The sequence below is a fragment of the Dioscorea cayenensis genome, chromosome 11 (genome assembly GCF_009730915.1).
Source record: "Dioscorea cayenensis subsp. rotundata cultivar TDr96_F1 chromosome 11, TDr96_F1_v2_PseudoChromosome.rev07_lg8_w22 25.fasta, whole genome shotgun sequence".
Classification (NCBI taxonomy): domain Eukaryota; kingdom Viridiplantae; phylum Streptophyta; class Magnoliopsida; order Dioscoreales; family Dioscoreaceae; genus Dioscorea; species Dioscorea cayenensis.
The window spans coordinates 18429262-18449135 of record NC_052481.1 but is presented as its reverse complement, the minus strand read 5'-3'; the positions used below and the strand labels follow the sequence as shown (position 1 = coordinate 18449135).

The 19874-nt window shown below is 32.6% G+C and overlaps 3 protein-coding genes across 4 annotated transcripts; 1 reads left to right on the top strand and 2 right to left on the bottom strand.

Moving 5' to 3' along the window:
• Window positions 1-444: 444 nt before the first annotated feature.
• On the bottom strand, window positions 445-5459 carry LOC120271682 (bifunctional nuclease 2). Its single transcript, XM_039278361.1, has 10 exons — window positions 4982-5459; window positions 3940-4152; window positions 3802-3854; window positions 3666-3722; window positions 3206-3271; window positions 3014-3085; window positions 2660-2769; window positions 1704-1795; window positions 1532-1589; window positions 445-645 (listed from the first exon to the last, which is right to left on the bottom strand). Exons 1-10 carry the CDS (start codon window positions 5457-5459, stop codon window positions 642-644), a joined length of 1203 nt encoding a protein of 400 aa, XP_039134295.1. The 3' UTR covers window positions 445-641.
• A 1070-nt stretch (window positions 5460-6529) lies between these two features.
• On the bottom strand, window positions 6530-11993 carry LOC120272290. 2 transcript variants are annotated; one of them, XM_039279088.1, is made up of 4 exons: window positions 11867-11993; window positions 11591-11770; window positions 11338-11468; window positions 6530-7539 (listed from the first exon to the last, which is right to left on the bottom strand). In XM_039279088.1, exons 2-4 carry the CDS (start codon window positions 11696-11698, stop codon window positions 6795-6797), a joined length of 984 nt encoding a protein of 327 aa, XP_039135022.1. In that variant the 5' UTR covers window positions 11699-11770; window positions 11867-11993; the 3' UTR covers window positions 6530-6794. The 2 variants fall into 2 exon arrangements, with proteins under 2 accessions (XP_039135022.1, XP_039135021.1); XM_039279087.1 differs by having other exon boundaries at window positions 11591-11993.
• Window positions 11994-15786: 3793 nt separating this feature from the next.
• LOC120271979 (serine/threonine-protein kinase BSK1-like) lies at window positions 15787-19487 on the top strand. The gene is made up of 7 exons (XM_039278675.1): window positions 15787-16321; window positions 16401-16537; window positions 17694-17830; window positions 17970-18072; window positions 18290-18375; window positions 18646-18834; window positions 19113-19487. The coding sequence occupies exons 1-7, from the start codon at window positions 16296-16298 to the stop codon at window positions 19194-19196; spliced, it is 762 nt and encodes a 253-aa protein (XP_039134609.1). The 5' UTR covers window positions 15787-16295; the 3' UTR covers window positions 19197-19487.
• The last annotated feature ends 387 nt before the right edge of the window (window positions 19488-19874 follow it).

The window sequence follows — 19874 nt, the reverse complement described above, 5'->3', positions numbered from 1 at the left end:
GAATGGAGCAAATATGTTTTTGTTTTTTTTTGTTTTTATCACTTAAATGAGTTTTTGTTCCTTTCCTTTATTAGTTTATTATATTGTAGTTTCGATTTATTATTTTAGAAGTATTTAATATGGCCTTTATATTTTACCCCCCTATTTATTATTTGTTTTTTTATTTATTTTCTTCTTCCATCGTGTTAACATCACAACGAATTTTTCCTTGACTTCTGAAATCAATAATTTGACAAATAGAGCAACAAACTTGTGCCTTTTGTTTTTAACCACTGATGCAGAGAGTGAGATAATGATACGAAGCAAAGAAAAATAAAAAAAGTTTTGGGAAGTAAGCTCCGTAGGCATGTTCTCTAAAGCATTTTGAAAAAAACTGAACCACATTTGTAAGTTTTAATGAAAATGAAACTTGAATAAAAGCGCACACACCAAAAAGCCCATATATATTATTTACACCGAATATATAAGTAGTCAATAAAAAATACACAACCACGACTCAGCTCCCAAGCCCAAGCAATATGAGCACATTCAGCTTCACATTTCAAGGTTTTTTATATATAAATGCAGCTGTACATACCTTGCTTCGGCTTCAACTATTGTTCTTGGAGGTGAACTATCCATCACTTGAAAACATTAAATTCTTAGCTGCATGAAACCGCATTGACAAATAACAACTACCGTTAAGAGAGGAATGCAAAGATACACAAACAATGCAATTAACCCTATCTTACTTGCACTTCTTAAACCTATCTTCATGACAACCAAACACAAGAGTTATTAGACCATGATCTGCAATTACTAATCTTAACTGCATACTATTTAGTGCATAGATTTTATGACATCAGCCTTTATGTCAGATAAGAGCAATAAAAAAAGTCAGAGATGGCAAACTCTAACAATAATCCAATTAAACTAGATGTTTCAAGAACTCTGTAAAAGAATGCCATAATAAGAGCTTGTGTGTGGAGGTCCAAAAATTATGGTCTAAAAAAAAAAAAAATGGAAAAACATCCAAACAACTTGTTTGCATGACACATAATCCGAGAGATCCACTAGAAAAACACAAAACTTAGTGCACAAGGATAACCTAATTCATGACTAGATAAGATTATTTAACTATACCAAAAAACACACAAATATATATATACATACATGACTTTCTAGTTAATAGCATCTGCAGAGTGCAGAGTGGAGATGGTCTTCATTGTCTGGATCATCCCTTAAGCATGCAAACTTGATATCATACTTGACATGATTTCCTTTATTCTTTCCTCATCCGACATTACTAAGTGGTCTCATAGGCCCCGATAAAAAAAGATTTGGAAAAATTTTTGGTTTAGCATAAGAGACTACTAATGGCATAAATAAGTAGTGGAATAGTCTAATATTGAAATGAAGTGTGACATGTCTTTTGGTCAATCCACAACAAGATAAGCAGCAATTTTAAGACGAGGAAAATACAAGATGCAAACAAAATATTCTACTCACAAGTTGAATATTAGGGGACATCAGGATAGTGTTCAAACCTTACTTCATCTGAAGTCCATCTTTTGGAGCGCGAAGGTTCATGAGTTTGTCTCTCCATATAGCTATTAACAAACAATGTGTTACAATTGGCATATACCACATGCATTATTGAAACATTTATAATTCTAGCTAATTTCTTCAGTAAGAATTGAAAGACTTTCTTTTTAAAGACTTGCCTGCATCTTCATAACTTTCCTCCAGCACTGCTATATCCATCTTCTTCATTAAATCAAGCTCCTCAAGGAGCTTATCAGGACCATCTGCTGCACTGAAAAAAAAATCACTCAATCCTCAGTTGTCAATACTGCAACAAAAACTGTCAAATGGTATGCTAATCTAGGATCTTTTGGGCTGGGAATATGTTAAAGGGAAACCACTTTCTAAAGATGAAGAAAGACAGAGGCATGTAATTGTCACAATTTTTTAGCAGAAAATATTAGAATGTGTTGTCATTCCATGACAATTAGAGAAAAAAGAAAAAGAGAACATGTGCCACACTAAGCTTATGAGACAGAAACATAGTTACGTGATGGTCTTGAAAACAAAACTTTAAAATATGTCAAAATAAAAATGAGACTGCAAGGAATAAAATGATTATTTTGGTTAAAAAATTGTACAAAACTGTAGTTGAATAATAACAGAAACAAATGCAACATGGTAAACAGTTTTATAGTCAACACCCAAAATATAACTTAAGGGCCCTAATAGATCTTTCTGCATACAGTTAGCCTGGTTTCATATTGCTGCATATTTAAAATTTTTCATTTTTCTACATACAGAAAAAACGAGCATTCCTGAACTGAGATTGACAACAATTTCTGCATGTTTTATTTGCCATGATTTGCAGTATTATAATGGTTTGTAACTAGAGTCAAAGGGAATACGGGTGCGAATTTGATGCTACTTGCAAAATAGCTTATAGTCAATAATAATTAAGGTGTAATGTTAAAAAATCACATAGAAGCTGACCGTAGTGATCAAACTTGCTCATTTTTAGTGGTACAGTCTTATTGAATATGCTGTGCTTTTAACAAACATGATCAGTTACAAGCTCTTATTTGGGAAGAATGCAGATATCTTTTACTAATTGTAGTTGAAGGCATCAGTTATGAGGCTTGAGAATGAATGCTACCTGTCCAAGGTTACATCATAGACGGTTTTAACACTAGATCTTCTCCATGTCCCATATAGATTTTTTATCGTGTCTTTTAGAACAACATCCTTGCTTACATAGATTGGTGCCTGCATCAAAATGAGTTCTAAATCTGATTAATAAATAATAACACACACTCTACAAAGATAAAACCAAAAAACTGAAGCAGACAAGAAAGGAGTTACGAAACTGGAGAATATAATATTAGTAACATCCAAAACTAGCCTTGATAACAAGCAACATCATATAACACCAAAGCGTAAAAAACAATCAATAGAGACATTTATAGCATCAAAAAGAAAACCTGTTCACAGCAGATGCTGTATGCCGTACCTTTGACCTTTTTGCCAAAGTAATAGCATCTGAGGGGTGTGCATCAATGCTAAAATTGCTTCTATCTTCAAACTACATAAAAGAGGATATACACCATCACTTCACAAATTCAATATACTCTAAAAATTATTATAATTTATAAAATTCATATTCTAGGACTGCAGAGATTTAAGTAGGCAGATAATTACAAACCTTCTCGAAGAAAATTTGAGCACAGTATGTATTGAGTACTCTTTTTGTGATCCGCACCATTTTTACCTGCAAATAGAAAATAATAGATTTAAAGATACAATTTATTTTCCAAAATTTACTATGTTAGACCTTCCAAGAAGTGTTCCTAGCTGATGACCATGCCATGGTCTACTTCACCAATGCAAGGCTCTGAATATTTCTTGTGGTCAAGGCCACTACCCTAACCTTACAGCCTGAGCTGTATTTCATAATAATAGCAGCAACCCATTGGCAAATAGATGACTGTTTATAATATATTTCTGAAAAATTAGAGATAGCTTCTATTACATAGTTTCAAGTTTCTGAATTTCCATTTAAGTTTGGCTTGACAATTTAAACAAGTTCAAGTCAAGTTCAAACATAGTTTGAACATTTTCTATGCTTATTGAGACAAGCAGCGCTCAGGCACAAAATGTCTTACCACAGAGCCAAACTTCCCCACCAAATTTTGTACCAACTGATACAGATCTAGACATTCCTGCATGAAGCCCATATTCCGTAATGAAATTATAGTTGAATAATTATGCAAACACACAGTATAAAAATTTGAGAATTACCTCATCCACATCTTCTCCAAAAGAAGCCATAAGCATATCAACAGCATTTTCCCCTTCATTAAAAAATGATAATGGCTATCAATTTTATATGCACCAAACTATGCCCAAAATAAGCTGACACCATTGGCATATACACACCTACAACCACTGGCAAGAACAGATCCTCCTCACAAGCAATTTTAAGAAAGATTGTAGGGCTTTGATATCGACGAAGGAACCCATAACCAATGGAACTGACATCTGAGTTTGGCCCCTTTGTGTGATTGGAAAAAGGATACATATGACCAGGCGGTTGCCATCTTGTGTCATTTACAAAACCGTTTTTCCAAAGGTTGTAATGCCTGACAGTTTCTGCACTTAAATATACAATGAATGTCTAAGAATTACATAGAGCTAAAGAAATATTGAACATAAACAACACTTCACAATAGAACTATAATGAAGAAAAGCGCAGAATTTAGTCACAAACCATCAACAAATTTTAGAATGACCCCAATAAATGGCTTCTAGAGAATATGCACAGCATAATAAATAGCCAAGTCAAATTCAAAAAGCCATATCATCATTCAATTTATTCATTCACGTAGAAAGTCAGCTTTCAATTTCAAGATGATGTAAAATTTTGCAAGGATAGCTAATAAGAAGAACCATACTAGCACATGCAGATCAACTTCCCATGATAAAATCTGAGCTGGCTACATGTAAAAAGTTCTTCCTGCATCATAGCTCACCAACATTCACCTGTGAAAGCAAGGTAATTGATAAAGGTCATCCAAAAAATATACCTAAACACCTTGCAGCATTTCACTCTTCAGCCAACAGCATAACAACACCTCAATCCCTAAACCTGATCAGTGAGTTAAAACTCGAAGAATATTATCAAATTTGAGAACAAATCAAGAGAAGATGGCGAATTCAGTAGTTGATAAGCTTCAAACACTACGCTACCAGCATTGCACACGAATGATTCTTCATAGCATCAGGATCAAAAACCGATAAATGCAAGTGTATTATCTATCAACATAACATTAACAGAACAAAAATCCAAAATGCAGTTAAAAAAAAAAAACATATATTTCTCAATCAAAATCACAACAGATCATAGCAATATATCCATTTAAACATCGAGAGAGAAAAACTAGAAAAAAAAAAAGATACTGAAAAGAACCAACGAATTCACCTGAGACGAGGAGAAAGGCCTCAATAAACTGATCCTCATCTCCAGGTCCATCCACCAACCGATGATCGTCCGATGATCCCTTGCAAGAGAGAACAGCAGAGCGGCGGTGCCGGCTTCGGATGGAATCGAATTGGACGCAAAGCAGCCGGATGGGATTCAAGAACTTGGGAGAGAAGGAAAGGGAACAAGGGTTGTGATTGGGGATTCGATTAGAGGTCGAAGAGAGGAGGTTGACTGGGGGAGACAGCGTTGGAGGGAGGCGGCATTGGATCCAGAGCATGTCGGTGCGTCGCCGGAGAAGAGAAGGGGAGAAGGTATCTGGGCGGAGGTGAAGAAGAAGAAGAAGAAGAAGAAGAAGGGAAGGCGAATTAGGAAAGAAAAGGAAAGCAATGATGTGGAACTTCGATCGTTCGCTCTCAAAGGATCTGTTGTCGAACTCTTCTCTGGGAGACACTTGTGCTTTGAGATTATCAAACATGATATAGATTCCCAATCAATTAATTTGGTTTAAATACCATTATATTTATTATATTTATACACTTGGCGGTGATAAATTCTTATATCGGATCTCTCGCGTAAAATATTTATTTGGCCTTTTGATACTTGGTTTTTGAATAAAGTGTTTGTTTTAAAGAAAACCTAAAATTCTATATGATAAAATAATATGGATGATGGGCTATATTTATGTGATGTTTTTATTTGTCAAAAATGACTACAGTATTTTTGGTTGGTGGGTGAGATTAGATAAGTTAATTAACCTTTATTCACATTACACTCTTGCCTATGAAAAAGCTGTGTTACTTTTATTACATGAGAGGAGAGGAAAGAAGAAGTTGTTGTTCTTTTTTTTAATAAAAAACTTGTAACTCATATTTTTATTATAGTGAAATTCTTTTACTTTGCTTGTGGTTTTTACCCTAATTTATTTTGGAGATTTTTCATGTAAACTTTGTATCCATCTTTATTGTTGTTATTTTTTAAGTACTTTTGCTGTAATCATGCTCTACTCAGTTCCATAATTTTACAATACTATGCATATTTCTGACTTTCGTTTGTATATATATATATATATATTATATTTATTTGGTATAATTGTTTTTTTCTCATTGTTTGACTTCTCAGTTCTCTTAGTTTGACTTCTCAGTTCTCATTTAAGTGAGGCTTGTCACTTATTTGTAATATATATATATTGTATTTATTGTATTTATTAGCTATGATTGTTTTATGCTTATTGTTTGTTTGATGTAGTTATATTACAAGAAATTGAATTTATGTATTATTTTTTGAAATTTTGATAACAAAAATATTTTAATTATGTAAATTTCAGGTCCAATTAGATCAGCCAAATATAAAACACAAACCAAGGTTCAAAGATTAACCACCACATTCTGGTTTGCTACCATGAAATAAACAATAGCCAATTGTCCCTTTCATTCACAAATTATAGCACATAAGCATACATCAACAGATACTTCATTTATTGGTTCTGTTAGCATTTCATCTTTACAATTAGATGAAATACATCAAACAATAAAGTAAGAAAACAAATAGTGTAAAAATTTGATATCACATTTGATGAATATAACACTACTTGAGAAGATTCAGTACAGTGTCCTAACATGTAACAGCTTGATCATCTAAACTTATGACTTATCTGAGTTTCTATTTCCATTTCTTATAATGATACATACAATATATATTTCGTCGTGTCTCACTTGCTGAATGATGGAAAACTTGATCAAATGGGATGCGGCGAGCACTGGATTGAGATGAACAAAATCGAGAGACCGGAACAACATGTTGATTAGCAGAACTAGTCTAACGCCGCCTTGTTTCTCCATATATTCATTGGATTAGGTAATCCATCTAAAATAGGTTTAGCAATCATATCAGGCTTCAAGTTCCAGGGTGACCAAACAGAAGACCCATTCTCAGAATCTTGCAAACTGGAGGTGCTTGACGATTTTCGAACAGCCGAAAATGCATTAGCCATGGACGAATCTCCAGCAGAAATGGCATTCGGCCGGATGATATCATTATCTGTCTGGCTTCCAATCTTTGGTTTGGAGGCTGTTCCTTTCGCTGTTTTCCCAGATAATACAACACTGGAGTCCTCAAATAGCACTCGTGGCACCCATGAAAAAGGATCAGTATCAGCTTTTTGTCGCCTCCTCACAGACTTTTCACTGTTTGCTCTCTCTGAGTCGCTGCTTTCCCCAACGCTAATAACTGCCGCTTGGTCTGCAACCTTCCCATTCTCAGGTAAGAATCCATTAACTAAACTTCTAGTCTTGTGGTGATGGTTCATGAGTGGATCAGAAGCAGGTGACTGTTTAGGCAAGGGATCATCTTCTGAGAAGAGAGCCCTGCCTGTTTTACTTTTATATACAGCCATTTCTGTTCCTTCTGAGTGCACTGCTTTCCGTGACGGTGTAAGGTTATAGTATCCCTGCAAAGTGCTCATAGCTACTGAGACTTTCCGGTGAGTGGGTGGCTTCAACTTAAGAGATTGAAATGAGTCTAAGATACCGTCATTATGCTGATTTGAAGTTTGTTTTCTGCGATAACAATTGAGACTCTTAGACAAACTAAATTTCTCTGCAATTGCAAATTTGCAATGTATGATAGAGGAATCATGAAACAAGTTCGTAAATACACAATTCAACTAGCAGCAGTGGTTGTCAAAAACAAGTAAACCATTAACAAGAATCAAATAAAATTTTCATTACAAAGAGGAAGTAGCTAGACAAACAATATAAACAAAACACTATCAGATTAAATACTGATTGAACTTCAAATGTCAACAATAGCCTACTCCAATGAGAATGTCAGTTGAACTATTTGTCATGATGGACACCCTCAACTATCAGATAATTTAATCACAAGAAGTTGACATATAGGTTGTATCCATAATCAATAGTTAAAAAAGCATAATGATTTCACCATCTCTGAGCACTATGATGCTTGAATAGTTAATAAAATTTCAGAAGTAAGGCATCAAGAGCAAACTCACAGAAATAGAATCAATATATGCAACTAAGAAAAAAGAAAATTCTCAAGTCCTAAATCAGCCCCTATAAGAATATGATATCAAACTGTCAATCCATGGTCCAATCCAAATTTCTGTTGAACGAGTTATAAAATCTCTACATTTTAAAGTTTCAAAGAGTAAAAATCAAGATGATAGCAATTTTTGAGTGACGAACACTTGCAAAGGTAGCTTCTACCCTTCTCAAATGAGTCAAACCCAAGTGAAATTATCATAAGCTAGGAAACTTAATTTAATGCATCATGCACTAGTTCTTGTATTGATACTTTGGACTAGAATACTCTTTCTTATTGGTACAGAAACTAGAAACTTCCACTAATTTTTTGAACCAATTAACCAAAGCATGATCTCCTTTCCATTCTGGTGCTGTCGTCTACTTTGATACTCAAACAATGCCTAGGAGTTTAGATAATAGTGAAGGTTCATTTTTAAACTAACAAAATAGTTGCAAGCAGAAAACAAGAAAGGAACAAGTCTACTATTTTAGGCAATAAAAATTTGTGGAAGAAAAAGGAAGCTACCACAGCTTCACTTTCAACTCAGATTAAATCTCATTCCTTAATTGAAAACTCAGCAGTCGGCACCATCAATGTATTTGATCTTGGAAGTAATAGTTCATTCTTTCTCCCACAAAGAGATATTTGTCTTAAGAGTGAACAAGCTTAACATATTGCAAAGCCTGCCCTGAAGATTCTCACTTGCTTTCTTTAGTAATTAACCACAGGATAGAGAAATATTATTTTCTACAAGTTTACACGGGTACCTAATGTTTTCATGAAGCTGATTTTCACACCAAAAGTTAGGATCATGATTCTGAAATTTCTCCTAGATGGACCAGTGATGCTGAAACTTGCCATGATCTCCTTGAAGCTGGTTGAAATAGGATTATTTCATTTCTATTTTATTGAAACACCAAAATTGCTAAAAACCTATATATATATATATATATATATGGGCGAAGGAAAAAAAAAATTGTTTCCCCTCATAGTAAAGATTGGTGAAGAAATGGAAAATTATGGGAGTGAATTCTCTTCAAACAAAGAAAGACATAACACCAAGGTTTCTGATATAAAGAATGGAGTTAGATGTTTTCTTTACTCCAAATTGTTCTTTTGTAACAATATATTGATTGTTTCGGAAATATTTCCATTTCCTAAATGTTTTTAATAATTTTAACAGAAATATAAAAATATTAAAAAATGGTTTAAATGATCAAATTAATATGAAAATATTTTCAGAAACAAGTTTTAAACCAAACTTATTAAACAAGACCTACTTCAACAATGTTTTAGGAGACAAAATCAAGGCTTGGCTATAAAAAGAAACTCTAGTATATGGGTCCTAAAGTTATTGATAGCTACCAGTTAGCAACAATAAAGGGGGCTGTGTACAACTAAAAGAAATGCAAATATCATCATTCTTGTATTTCAAAAATTACAACACATTGTTGGTGTTGGCATAATAGGGAAGAAACTACAACATAAACAAAACAGCAAATTGTTGGTGGTAGCATGTTTTAAATTTGGAATAAGACTTTGCAGCTCACAGATGATTATTATGCTTGCATGAGGACCAACATTTTACCTCATAATCTCCATGATATTTTGGTTATGTTTGGATAGACAATGTTACTATTCTCGAATGCGTTTGGCACACACAAATGCCAAATACCAATAATGCCATTGGCATGTTATACATTTCTCTCTGTTTTTTAAATTTTTGAAAAATAGAACATGAAATTAATTTCTTCAACATCGAATCACAAATGTTTATATATATATGTATATATAATACATTGAATTATTTTGATTAAAATATTTTCACTGATATTTGAATATTCTAATAGCCAACAAAAGTGGTATTACACATGATTCGATATATATATAGATATTGGCCACTAAAAAATTTAAAGATGTGTATCTGGAAAGTAATCACTATATGTACAGTTTGTCCCATGGTGGGCTGAACTTATTCCCCATGGGGGGCAGGGATAAAAATCAGAGTTATCTAGGCCAATAAGGCACAACAAAAGCTGGCATTTGGTTCTATTGCAGATGCAACAATGAACAAACACTCCACAAATAGTTGATTTATTGTGTGCATCTTTATCCCCCTATCAGATGGGTTAATACATGTCATGACATGTAAATTTATTCATGAACATAGATCATTTGCCAATCAAACAACTTGCCCAAGACCAATATAGAAACACTGAACCATGGGAGGGGAAAAATGACAAAGAAGCACTATCATGAAAATTTTGGGTGGAAATGTTCAATCCTTCATTTGATATCCATCCATTTGCCCCCATCATGACTAAACTTGAAGGGTTGGTTCTTTTCTTCAATCAACAATTGGTGTTCAAAGATAAAAAAATCAGTTGTTCTCATATCTTTAACAATAAAAAGAAAGGGAAGGAAATCAAGCATTTCATCCAAATTAAATAGTTCTCGTCATAGCAACACCTGCAAAGTCCAGTGATTTATTCATAAATATGATTATTTATTTATGGCTGACCACTGGCATTTTTATCCATTACATCAAAAGGAAAAATTACATAAATCATTGGGCAAGGAACTCAAAAAAGTGAACATCGAAAGTCAGTGCTCCGTACTTCCGCAAACATATCTTTGCTAAGTAGGTGTTAAGGAAGGTGGCTAAATTGGGTAAGTCAGGTGAAAGCCTTAGCTCCTTGAAGAAAGGGAAGTAAAACAGAAGTCACACTTCTGGTGCTCACTTTAGAAGAAATAAAGTGAAGCTGTTGTGGCATTTTTTTTTATATGATAGCCTCTTTCCCATGTCAGTTATTTTTATACCGAAGTGATTATCAGGTAAAGTTGGAGACTTCCCCAACTTCATGACACAAAGGTTACCTGAAATAGAGGAAATCATACAATGTTCCCCTTATTTTCCTCAAATTGAAGACCTAAATATCATAAACAATTAGCGGTCCTCAACTTTCACTAGCCCAAAAGAGATATCCTTCTCAAGGAAAAGAAACAGAAAGAGAACATTTCTTCCAAAATCCCTCATAAACATTTACAAAACTCAATGATCTATATAAGGTCCAACACAACAGCATTCATACAAGTACAAATATCAAGCGCCGATCCTTTTATTCCCTTTCTTGCAAATCATCAAACATGTTATCAAAGGATGATAAACAACAACCAGACTCAAGAACTAGAGCCAAAATTTTGAAGAAAAGATCGACAAAGATAGAATGCGACATTTATCAATCAAAATTAGAAGCACTGACAACTGGAGAGAAGATTTTAAATAAAAACAAAAAAACAAAAAACAGTACCCGTTACTTGCCGAATCATCCTTCAAGATTGGCGATGGAGGGTGTCTCCCAGGAAGAGGAATATGCAAAGTTTTAAGAGCATACATTTGGAGATCCGTCACCAAGCCATTCATCCTCTTGATATCCGCCACCTAAAAACCAAAAAAGTTCAAATCTTTACCACATTCCTAACCATATTTCATCAATCGCTCAAAACATTTAACACCACAAAGAGCCCCAAACCCTAACAAAATCCAAATTCACTCCCAATTACCTCAACACCATACTTAATCGCGACCCCGGCAAGCGTATCCATCTTCGAAACCCGGTGCTCGATGAAATTCACACCCAAAGCCGGAGAACAGGACGAAGTCGATACCATGGAAATCGAATCAAAGCCATTCGATTCCGAAACCACATTCGAATTCACGCCGCCTCTGTTCCCACTCTCCGCCTGCATCCCAGATCAATTCCAAAGAAAAAACCTCAAAAAAAATCCAAATTACTCCCAAACTACGGGTTTTCCGGCATAACAGAGCTCCGATGCGACCTAAAAATAGCAGATTCTGGACGAAAACGGAGAGGAATTGGCCGGGCAGAGGACTGCAACAGTGCCCCGCGAAGGCGTAGATCTGATTTTGGGTTGGGATTTCGGGGTTTTGCTCCCATTTGTGGGATTTTTCACGCAATTTAAAGAAAAAAAAAGTCTCGAAATATATATATATATATATATTAATATATATTCATTTATATATTTGGAAAAATGTCTAAAAAATAAAGTAAATTTAAGTTTAATGAAATAATGCTAACGTCATTGACGAGCCATGTGCTCATTTTTCTTTTTTTTCCTGGCACTTCGGAACTTATTAAAAGTTTTTTTTAATGAGATTTAATTATGTAATTATAAAAAATGTTAACATTAATAATTTTTTATTATTTTAAATTTTAATATAATTAAGTTAAACTTTAGTAAACTTGAATAAATTTTTTTTATAAATAGTGTTAATGAATAAACAATACTAATACAATATTTAAGTAGCAGTTGCTAATAAAATAATTTATTAATTAATAAAAATTACTTTAGCATTTATTTATTTATTTATTTATTTATTTTATTTTGATCACAAAATTCTTATTTTGATTATTTTTAATTAAATTTAAATAATTTTAATATAAAATTTAATGAATTTATTAAATAAGGGAAATATCCAACAACTTTTTTTTTTTCCCCAAAAGAGTAACTAATTTATTTTAAATATCAAGTGGGGGAAGATAGGGCTAACATTAGAAAGAATAAATTAGGATGACTTACCTTAATTTATCTCAACCTCTCTAGCCATACATCATTTTGGAATAACAAGGTAGCAAACATTCTGTTTGCAAAATTCAAAAATTAAATAAAATAAATAATATTAATAAATATAAAAAAACAAACATATAAATTATTAAAAAAATCATTAGTTAAAAACATAAATTAGTTAAATTATAATTATTTATTTCAATCTCCTCAACCAAACACAAATTTGTAATAATTAAGAATACAAACAACCATTTTTTTAATTTCATAAATTGATTAAACTAAAATAATTAATTTTTAATAAATGCCAATAATCAAGTATAAAAATATAAAATTCTTTTAGCTTAATCTATACACCAACGTAGGCTTTTTATTTTTAATATCAAAAGGGAAGACATATTTTAATTATAATTGATATATTATATAAACTTGACAGAAAGAATCTCAGTACAAATCAAAGAAAGGGCTCAGAGTGAATTTTTTATTTTTAATTTTTTAAAAAATTTAAAACTAAAGTGGTGCCTTGAAAGGTTGAGAGAAATAGCTTAATTTTTTAGGGTTTTATTTATTTTTGCTCATTTTAGATTTTTTTTTTCTATTTTTGATCTTATATGCCACATCATAATCACCTTATTTTATTTCTATTTTGAGATTTGGTTGTTTGGATGTGGTGACAAGATCTTTTTATTAATAAATTACAATTAAAATTATATATTAATTAACAGTGGTGTTCATTAATATTAACAAGATTAAGTATTTTAATTTAGGTTGCAAAATTTTTTATCAATACCAACGGGATTAATTTAATTAATAAATATTTGAATCACTTAAACAAGTGATTTTGAGCTTAATCTCTATGTATGCAAAAATATATATATATATATATATACTTTAGGAGAGAACTTCATATTCATATAAGTACTTCTTAGAAAATTAGTGGATCAAAGAAATAATTTATTTATTTATTTTGAAAAAGGTATTTTCTAATCTTATTGTACTTTTAATTCCACACCGACACTAGTTTATTTTTTTTTTATTTTATTTTATTTTATTGAGTGGCTTGAAATGTTTTCACAAAGAGTAGTTGGGTGTGACAGAGACTACAAGATCTAATCAAATTATTGATATGGTTTGAAAAATGGAATAGAGTTTCCATTGATTCCATTTGCTAAACTTTGCTTGTCATCACTAGTTCCTAATCATGGAATCCCTACTCTTTTATTCTCTTTTCTTTTCTTTTCTTTTCTTTTTCCCATTTTTTTCTTTCAAGTATGAACATGGCTTTACAAAAACTTTATAATTTCATATAAATATCCACATTTATAATAGCATGTGTAATTTTTCAATCTCTTTTTTTCCATCTTGTAATATTAGATTTTTGTTCTTTATAGATAGAGATGCATATAAATAAATGTTACAATTTTTAAACTTCAAATCAAATATAATATCAAATAAACTAACAAGTTCACAAACTCATTCTCACGTATTTATATTTATATTTACTAAATTAATCTATGAGGAAGTAGTTTTAATCCAACAATTCAAAACTAATTGATCAATTCTTTTTCATCATACATCCTATGGAATGCTTTTTTTTTTTACGACTTTCTTTTTTTATAAAATGAATTTTCAACCCAATAAAAAAAAATCCCCTAATAGTGTTATAGGTAGTACATAGTTTTTTTTTTAAAAAAAGTGTTCTAATTATTTAGTTATTTTGTTGTGCTATATATTAAATTATCTTAAATAATTTTTTTTTATCATGGCTTAGAAAAATTAAAATTAAAAAACCTTTGTATATAAAAAACTTTTATATTTTTTAATAAATGTGAATAAATCATATATCAAACCCTTGACATATAACTACCTTTCTAGTTTCCAAAATGAGAAAATAAAATATTTTTAGACAAGAGTCTAGAGAATTTGGATTGGAATAAATAAAAGCTAAAAATTAAATACATGTGTTTTTTTTTAATATTCTTTCTAGTGTGCCAAGAGTTGGGTTGAGGCAAGTGGCATGTTCATGTTCCATAAACCTGATTGATGGCAACCAAACATAAACAATTCTTTCTTTTTGAAGTTTCGAGGATATATGGTTTTCAAGTAAAAAAAATCCTAAATGATGCCAACTATTCTTTATTTGCCCCAAGGGGAAAATTATCAATTTATTTAAAAATCTACCTGCATGAAAAACATGATTTTTAATAATTTTTTATTTTTGGTTTTGGGGTATTTATTTATTTAGTTGAATTTTAGAATGGATTAATATACACAAAAAAAAGTTTTTATGCTATATGAGTTTGTTTTTTAATAAATTGATGATTCTGTTTTTATCAAGAAAGAATGAGCTAAATTCAGCTAATCCTGTTAACGTTTTTTTTTTTTTAACTGGAGAAATTATATATTCTCAAAAAAAAGTTTTATCCCTATTTTACAAATATGTTAAATTACAAGTTTTTTTATTTTTATTTTTTTTATATATTGAAATAACAAACATGAAAAAATTAAATCCACAAAATCAGTGAACTTACAAAGTCATGAATAGAATCAATCATCTTTATAGACTATTTGCACGCCTTTGTTATACTTAATTCACTCGGCTTGCCTCAGTTCAACACAAGGCAACTTTAATTTAATTTTTATAATGTTAAAATTAATGTGATTGATGTTGTTATTGTTCTTTAATATTATACATGAAAGTGTTAATATATACCAAGGACAATTTTTATTCTTATTAAAAAAATATAAACAATTAAAGTTGCTGAATTAATTAGAAAATCATGTTATATTGTATGACATTGATTAATTTTTTTGGTGAAATTATTTTAATTAACTCAGTATAATTATGATTGTTTTTTTCTTACAATTAGGATAAGCCACCAAACACACCGTAAACTCTCAAGTATGTTTTGAAAAAGAGTGGAACTATCGATGTTCGGCATAAAAATAACTCAATTTATTATATTAATCAGTTTTATTTATTTATAAATAAAATTTTAATATCATGTAGATGATATAACATTACTGAAAAAGAATAAATAAATAAATAAATAAATAAATAAAAAAGAAATAGGCGGGAACCGTAAAAGTAAATTGAAATTCATAATTAAAAACCACGTGGGCTATAAAAGCATGAACTGATTAGAGGCATTTAGACAATGCCAGTGATCATCTTCTCGATTTTCACAAGAACAGAGATCATCTCGGTTCCTAACGCTCCCTCCCACTCCCCCAAACCCCCAAATCCGCATCGATGGGTTGTTGCTTCACTACCCCCGCCGCCGACGACCCGCCCGACGACGCCACCGCCACCGGCACCGGAACCGCCACCGGCACCGTCACCGCCACCGTCACCAACGTCAACCTCCCTCATCAGCTCCCCACCGGTCCCCTCATCTTTCCGGCGTTACAGCCCCCGTGGAGAACGCGCCGGCGCCATCGCAGCTCCCGCTGATCCCTTTATCGAGGCTTACGAGTCCATTTGAAGCTCCAAGAAGGCTTCGTGAGGGAACGATGCCCTTCCGAAGCTACGATTTTGCTGACCTAATGAACCGCTACAAATTCATTATCTCAAGAGAATTTGATATCCGATAGTGGGAGATGGTGATCTCCAGACTTCCACTTTTAGGGGCATTCTTGGTGACGGCCGGCCAATTGCTGTGAAAAAGTTCTCCAATAGGGCATGGTCAAGCTCCGACCATTTTCAAGGTTCGTTCTTGTTTAAGTCCTTGTTTCTTGGTGATCTTGTTGTGATTCTTGGTGAGAGATTTGGAGTGGTGTTTTGCAGGATGTGGCAATTAGAGCGGGAAGTTTCGGGCCACCCTCGACTGGTGCCTTTGATTGGATATAGTTTTGATGGGCCATGGATGTTTCTTGTTGCGGAGTTCATGCCCAATGATTCTCTGGGAAACCATCTTTTTAAGGGTATGTCTCCGTTGTATTTGTTCTTGATTTGGGTTTAATATTCTTTTTGAGTAGATTCTTTGTTATTTGTAGATGTCATGTCATTGAATGAAATTTAGGATTCTTTTTGAGAAGATTCTTTGTTATTTGTAGATGTCATGTCATTGAATGAAATTTAGGATTCTTTTTGAGTCTCTATTTGATGTTCTGCGCTTGAATCGGTATGTGTTGCATGGAGCTTTGTGGTATTGTTGTTATTGTTTTTGTGTCAATGCTAGACAAATTCAGCTTTCTTGGAGCAAGTAATCTCATTCATTAATTACATATTTAAGATTAGTTAGCCATGCCAGGACTTATATATACTGTTCAGAGACTAAAATAAATTCTTGTTTGGAAATGTGACAAAAAAATAATGTGCTGTAAACCCAGATTTTCTCCTCCTTGTAAGCACATGCCACCTCTATAGAATTCACAACAGTATCAATTCAGCAAACATATGGGTGAGAAGTCTTTGTTAGCACCCTTTTTTTTTTTGGAAGAGCATTAGTGGTGGTTGATTGATTTTATTTCTAAATTTGCACTGCCATGGTATAAGTTAGGTAAAAAAATATACTTCCAAGTGTATGTCTTTAGAGTGTCCAAAATGGCATCAGGAAAAACAGGATGGGATAGCTGTCCAAGCTTCGTGCTTTTTCTGGATACATGGGTGAGATAGTTCCTGTAATTTTCTCCATTGGGAATGATTTTCAAGTGGAGATAAGTCCATCTGGTTTACACAGGCCCTTCATTTTTTCTGCTGCATGAAAATGTTTGGTATAATAGTATGCTGGGCAAACCTCTGTGTGCTCAAATTATACCCTGCTTTTATTATGCAAGATTGTAAAATAAGGTTTTTTTTTCAACTACCGTCAGCAATTTTTGAAAGTAGATGGTACTTGTTTCTCATCAAGTGTTGCTTACTATTATACTTGCTTTGGTGTGTTGACCGTCTATCTTTTTGCTTGTTGTGCCTTAAATTGCACTTGAGTTTTCATGGATTTATATGTTGTTTATGTTGACCAATTTTATTTCTTGAGATTGATAATAGCATGTTCTATATGCATTTTGCACAAATTTCCATGTATCTTCATTCCATCATGTTTTAAGACATTAATTGATTTCTTAGTTGTTTCTGCAGCTACTAAAAGGAAGACCATGGAGTGGTCTATGCGCTTGAGAGTCGCATACTATATAGCAGAAGCCTTGGAATATTGCATCAATGAAGGACGTGCTTTATATTTCGACCTAAACCCAAATAAAGTTCTTTTTGATGAGGTGCGTATTAGTAATTAATTTTATAAGAAATCGATCTTAAGATAATAATAAAACTGATTAATAAAGCAAATCTCCTTATATACCAATTTCCGCAACAATGTCGGTGTTGGCGGTTGTTGATGTTTTTGTTCTTTTGCAGGCTGGCAATCCTTGTCTTTCTTGTTTCGGACTCGTAAAAAATCACCGGGATGCTAGATGTTACAGCACTAATATTGCTTATAGGCCTCCATTGTCCACAGTCGGTATTGACTTAGCTTGAAATTTATTTTATGTAGTTGACCATTATATTTGACCATGTTATAGTTGTCATGCGCTCTATTCGTTTTTGGTAAAGAAAATATTATTATGTACTTAGTTTTGTATTCGAATTAAAACTGTCATACAATTAAGTCTTAGCCATGTAATTGCGTGAACCCTTCCTACAAAAAGAAAAGAAATTAATTTCTTTTCTTTTTGTAGGATTGATCACTTGTGAAAGCATGATATACAGTTTTGGCCTTCTGCTACGAGATCTGCTGACGGGAAAGCAAATTTCAGAAGAGCAGGTAATTAGGCATTTAAACATGTCAGATATCTCATAAATTTCTGCTTCTTTTCTTCTACTGATTCTCTTTTAGACAGATTTTTTTCAATTTTACTGGAGCACTTAAGCATAGGAGTGAATCAAAAGTCTCTGCAATTCACTTTTCTATGAGCCAGCCAAAAGCATTATAATTATGCACATTCAAATTTTCTTTTCGGCATTTCTGGACTTGTATTAAAAAATAATTTATGATTTATTTGTAATAATCATGTTTCATGTATCATGTTGCCAGGCATTAGATATATCGTTGGGTAAAAAACTCCCTATGCTTCTCGATCCTCGTTTGATGGGTAAATATCCGAGAAATCAGTCATCAGATGTAGTGCTCCTTGCTGAACATTGTATGCAGTATGATCCCGGCAACCGGCCCACTATACAAGAAGTTGTTGCAGCCCTTGCACAGGTTTTAAGTGATGATGTGGTGAGCAACTAGTGATTTCATTTTTGATATCTTTATATCTTTGTTACCAGTGCGGGATTTTTCTTTTTTCCTTTTTTAAATAATGCAATTCTTGTGAAGCATGATGTAAGCTTGCAATTTGTATATAACCCATAACCTTCCCAATTTTAATTTTTGAGCGAGGCTCTATCTGCTGTGTGCAGTGTGTTTGTATTTTATATGCTTGGAATTTAACCAATAACCTTCCCAATTTTATCCTGAAATTAGTGAGATTTGATGCTTTGTCACATTTGATGCAGGGACCATCCCCCACCATCAAAGGAGACTCAAAAAAACCAATTAAATTCTCATGCTTTCCGAGTGGTCGAAAGCGAGATAACTGATGACGCACTTGACCTTTCTCCACACAAGGTGTACAGCAGCATCACATTTCCACATTTGCCAAAAGCCAAAATTGAACTGCAGTAAATCTTTGCATCAGAAACACCTATGACTTCATCATTTTGATGCATCAGTTTTTTGGTTTTTTTTTTCTTTCTATTTTGATTGTTGCATATAGATAACTGTGAATAATATTCTCTAATTGTTGGTGCATATAGATAACTGTGAATAATATTCTCTAACTGTTGGTGCATATAGATAAATGTGAATATGAATATTAAATTTGTGAGCTACTACGTACATTTTAATTTCCTACATAGATTTCAGTTTTGCCATCAATGAACAGGATCATGAATTAATTCCTCTCTATCAATGGTCTTCTTTTCTATGAGAAGTTGAGCTAGTTTGTGAAGGAAGTTCATGTGAGTGACAATGATAGTACATCCACAGTTGTCATTGAATATGCCCAGAATTCTGGGAATACATCTACATGGTTTGAATTAAATGTACTTTAGATAATATATAGTTCCATAATATTGGTTAATTTTACTACAGTATTTCATTGTATAATTTAGTGACTCTATCTAGTTCAAGTCTTTCTGTAGTTCTAGAATGATGATAAACTTGCATACTTAGCTAGGCATGGTAAAATTGGAAACTTTTGTTTCAGAAGTACATTA

Coding starts and splice junctions, on each gene's coding strand:
- LOC120271682 (XM_039278361.1), bottom strand. CDS start 5,459: ATGTTTGATAATCTCAAAGCACAAGTGTCTCCCAGAGAAGAGTTCGAC. Junction 3,723..3,801: donor TTGGAGAAGATGTGGATGAG/GTAATTCTCAAA, acceptor GGCTTCATGCAG/GAATGTCTAGATCTGTATCA. Junction 2,770..3,013: donor CTTTGGCAAAAAGGTCAAAG/GTACGGCATACA, acceptor ATTTTGATGCAG/GCACCAATCTATGTAAGCAA.
- LOC120271979 (XM_039278675.1), top strand. CDS start 16,296: ATGGTCAAGCTCCGACCATTTTCAAG. Junction 16,538..17,693: donor GGGAAACCATCTTTTTAAGG/GTATGTCTCCGT, acceptor TTGTTTCTGCAG/CTACTAAAAGGAAGACCATG. Junction 17,831..17,969: donor ATAAAGTTCTTTTTGATGAG/GTGCGTATTAGT, acceptor GTTCTTTTGCAG/GCTGGCAATCCTTGTCTTTC.
- LOC120272290 (XM_039279087.1), bottom strand. CDS start 11,776: ATGCAGGCGGAGAGTGGGAACAGAGGCGGCGTGAATTCGAATGTGGTT. Junction 11,469..11,590: donor CGATTAAGTATGGTGTTGAG/GTAATTGGGAGT, acceptor TTTGGTTTTTAG/GTGGCGGATATCAAGAGGAT. Junction 7,540..11,337: donor GATGATTCGGCAAGTAACGG/GTACTGTTTTTT, acceptor TTGTTATCGCAG/AAAACAAACTTCAAATCAGC.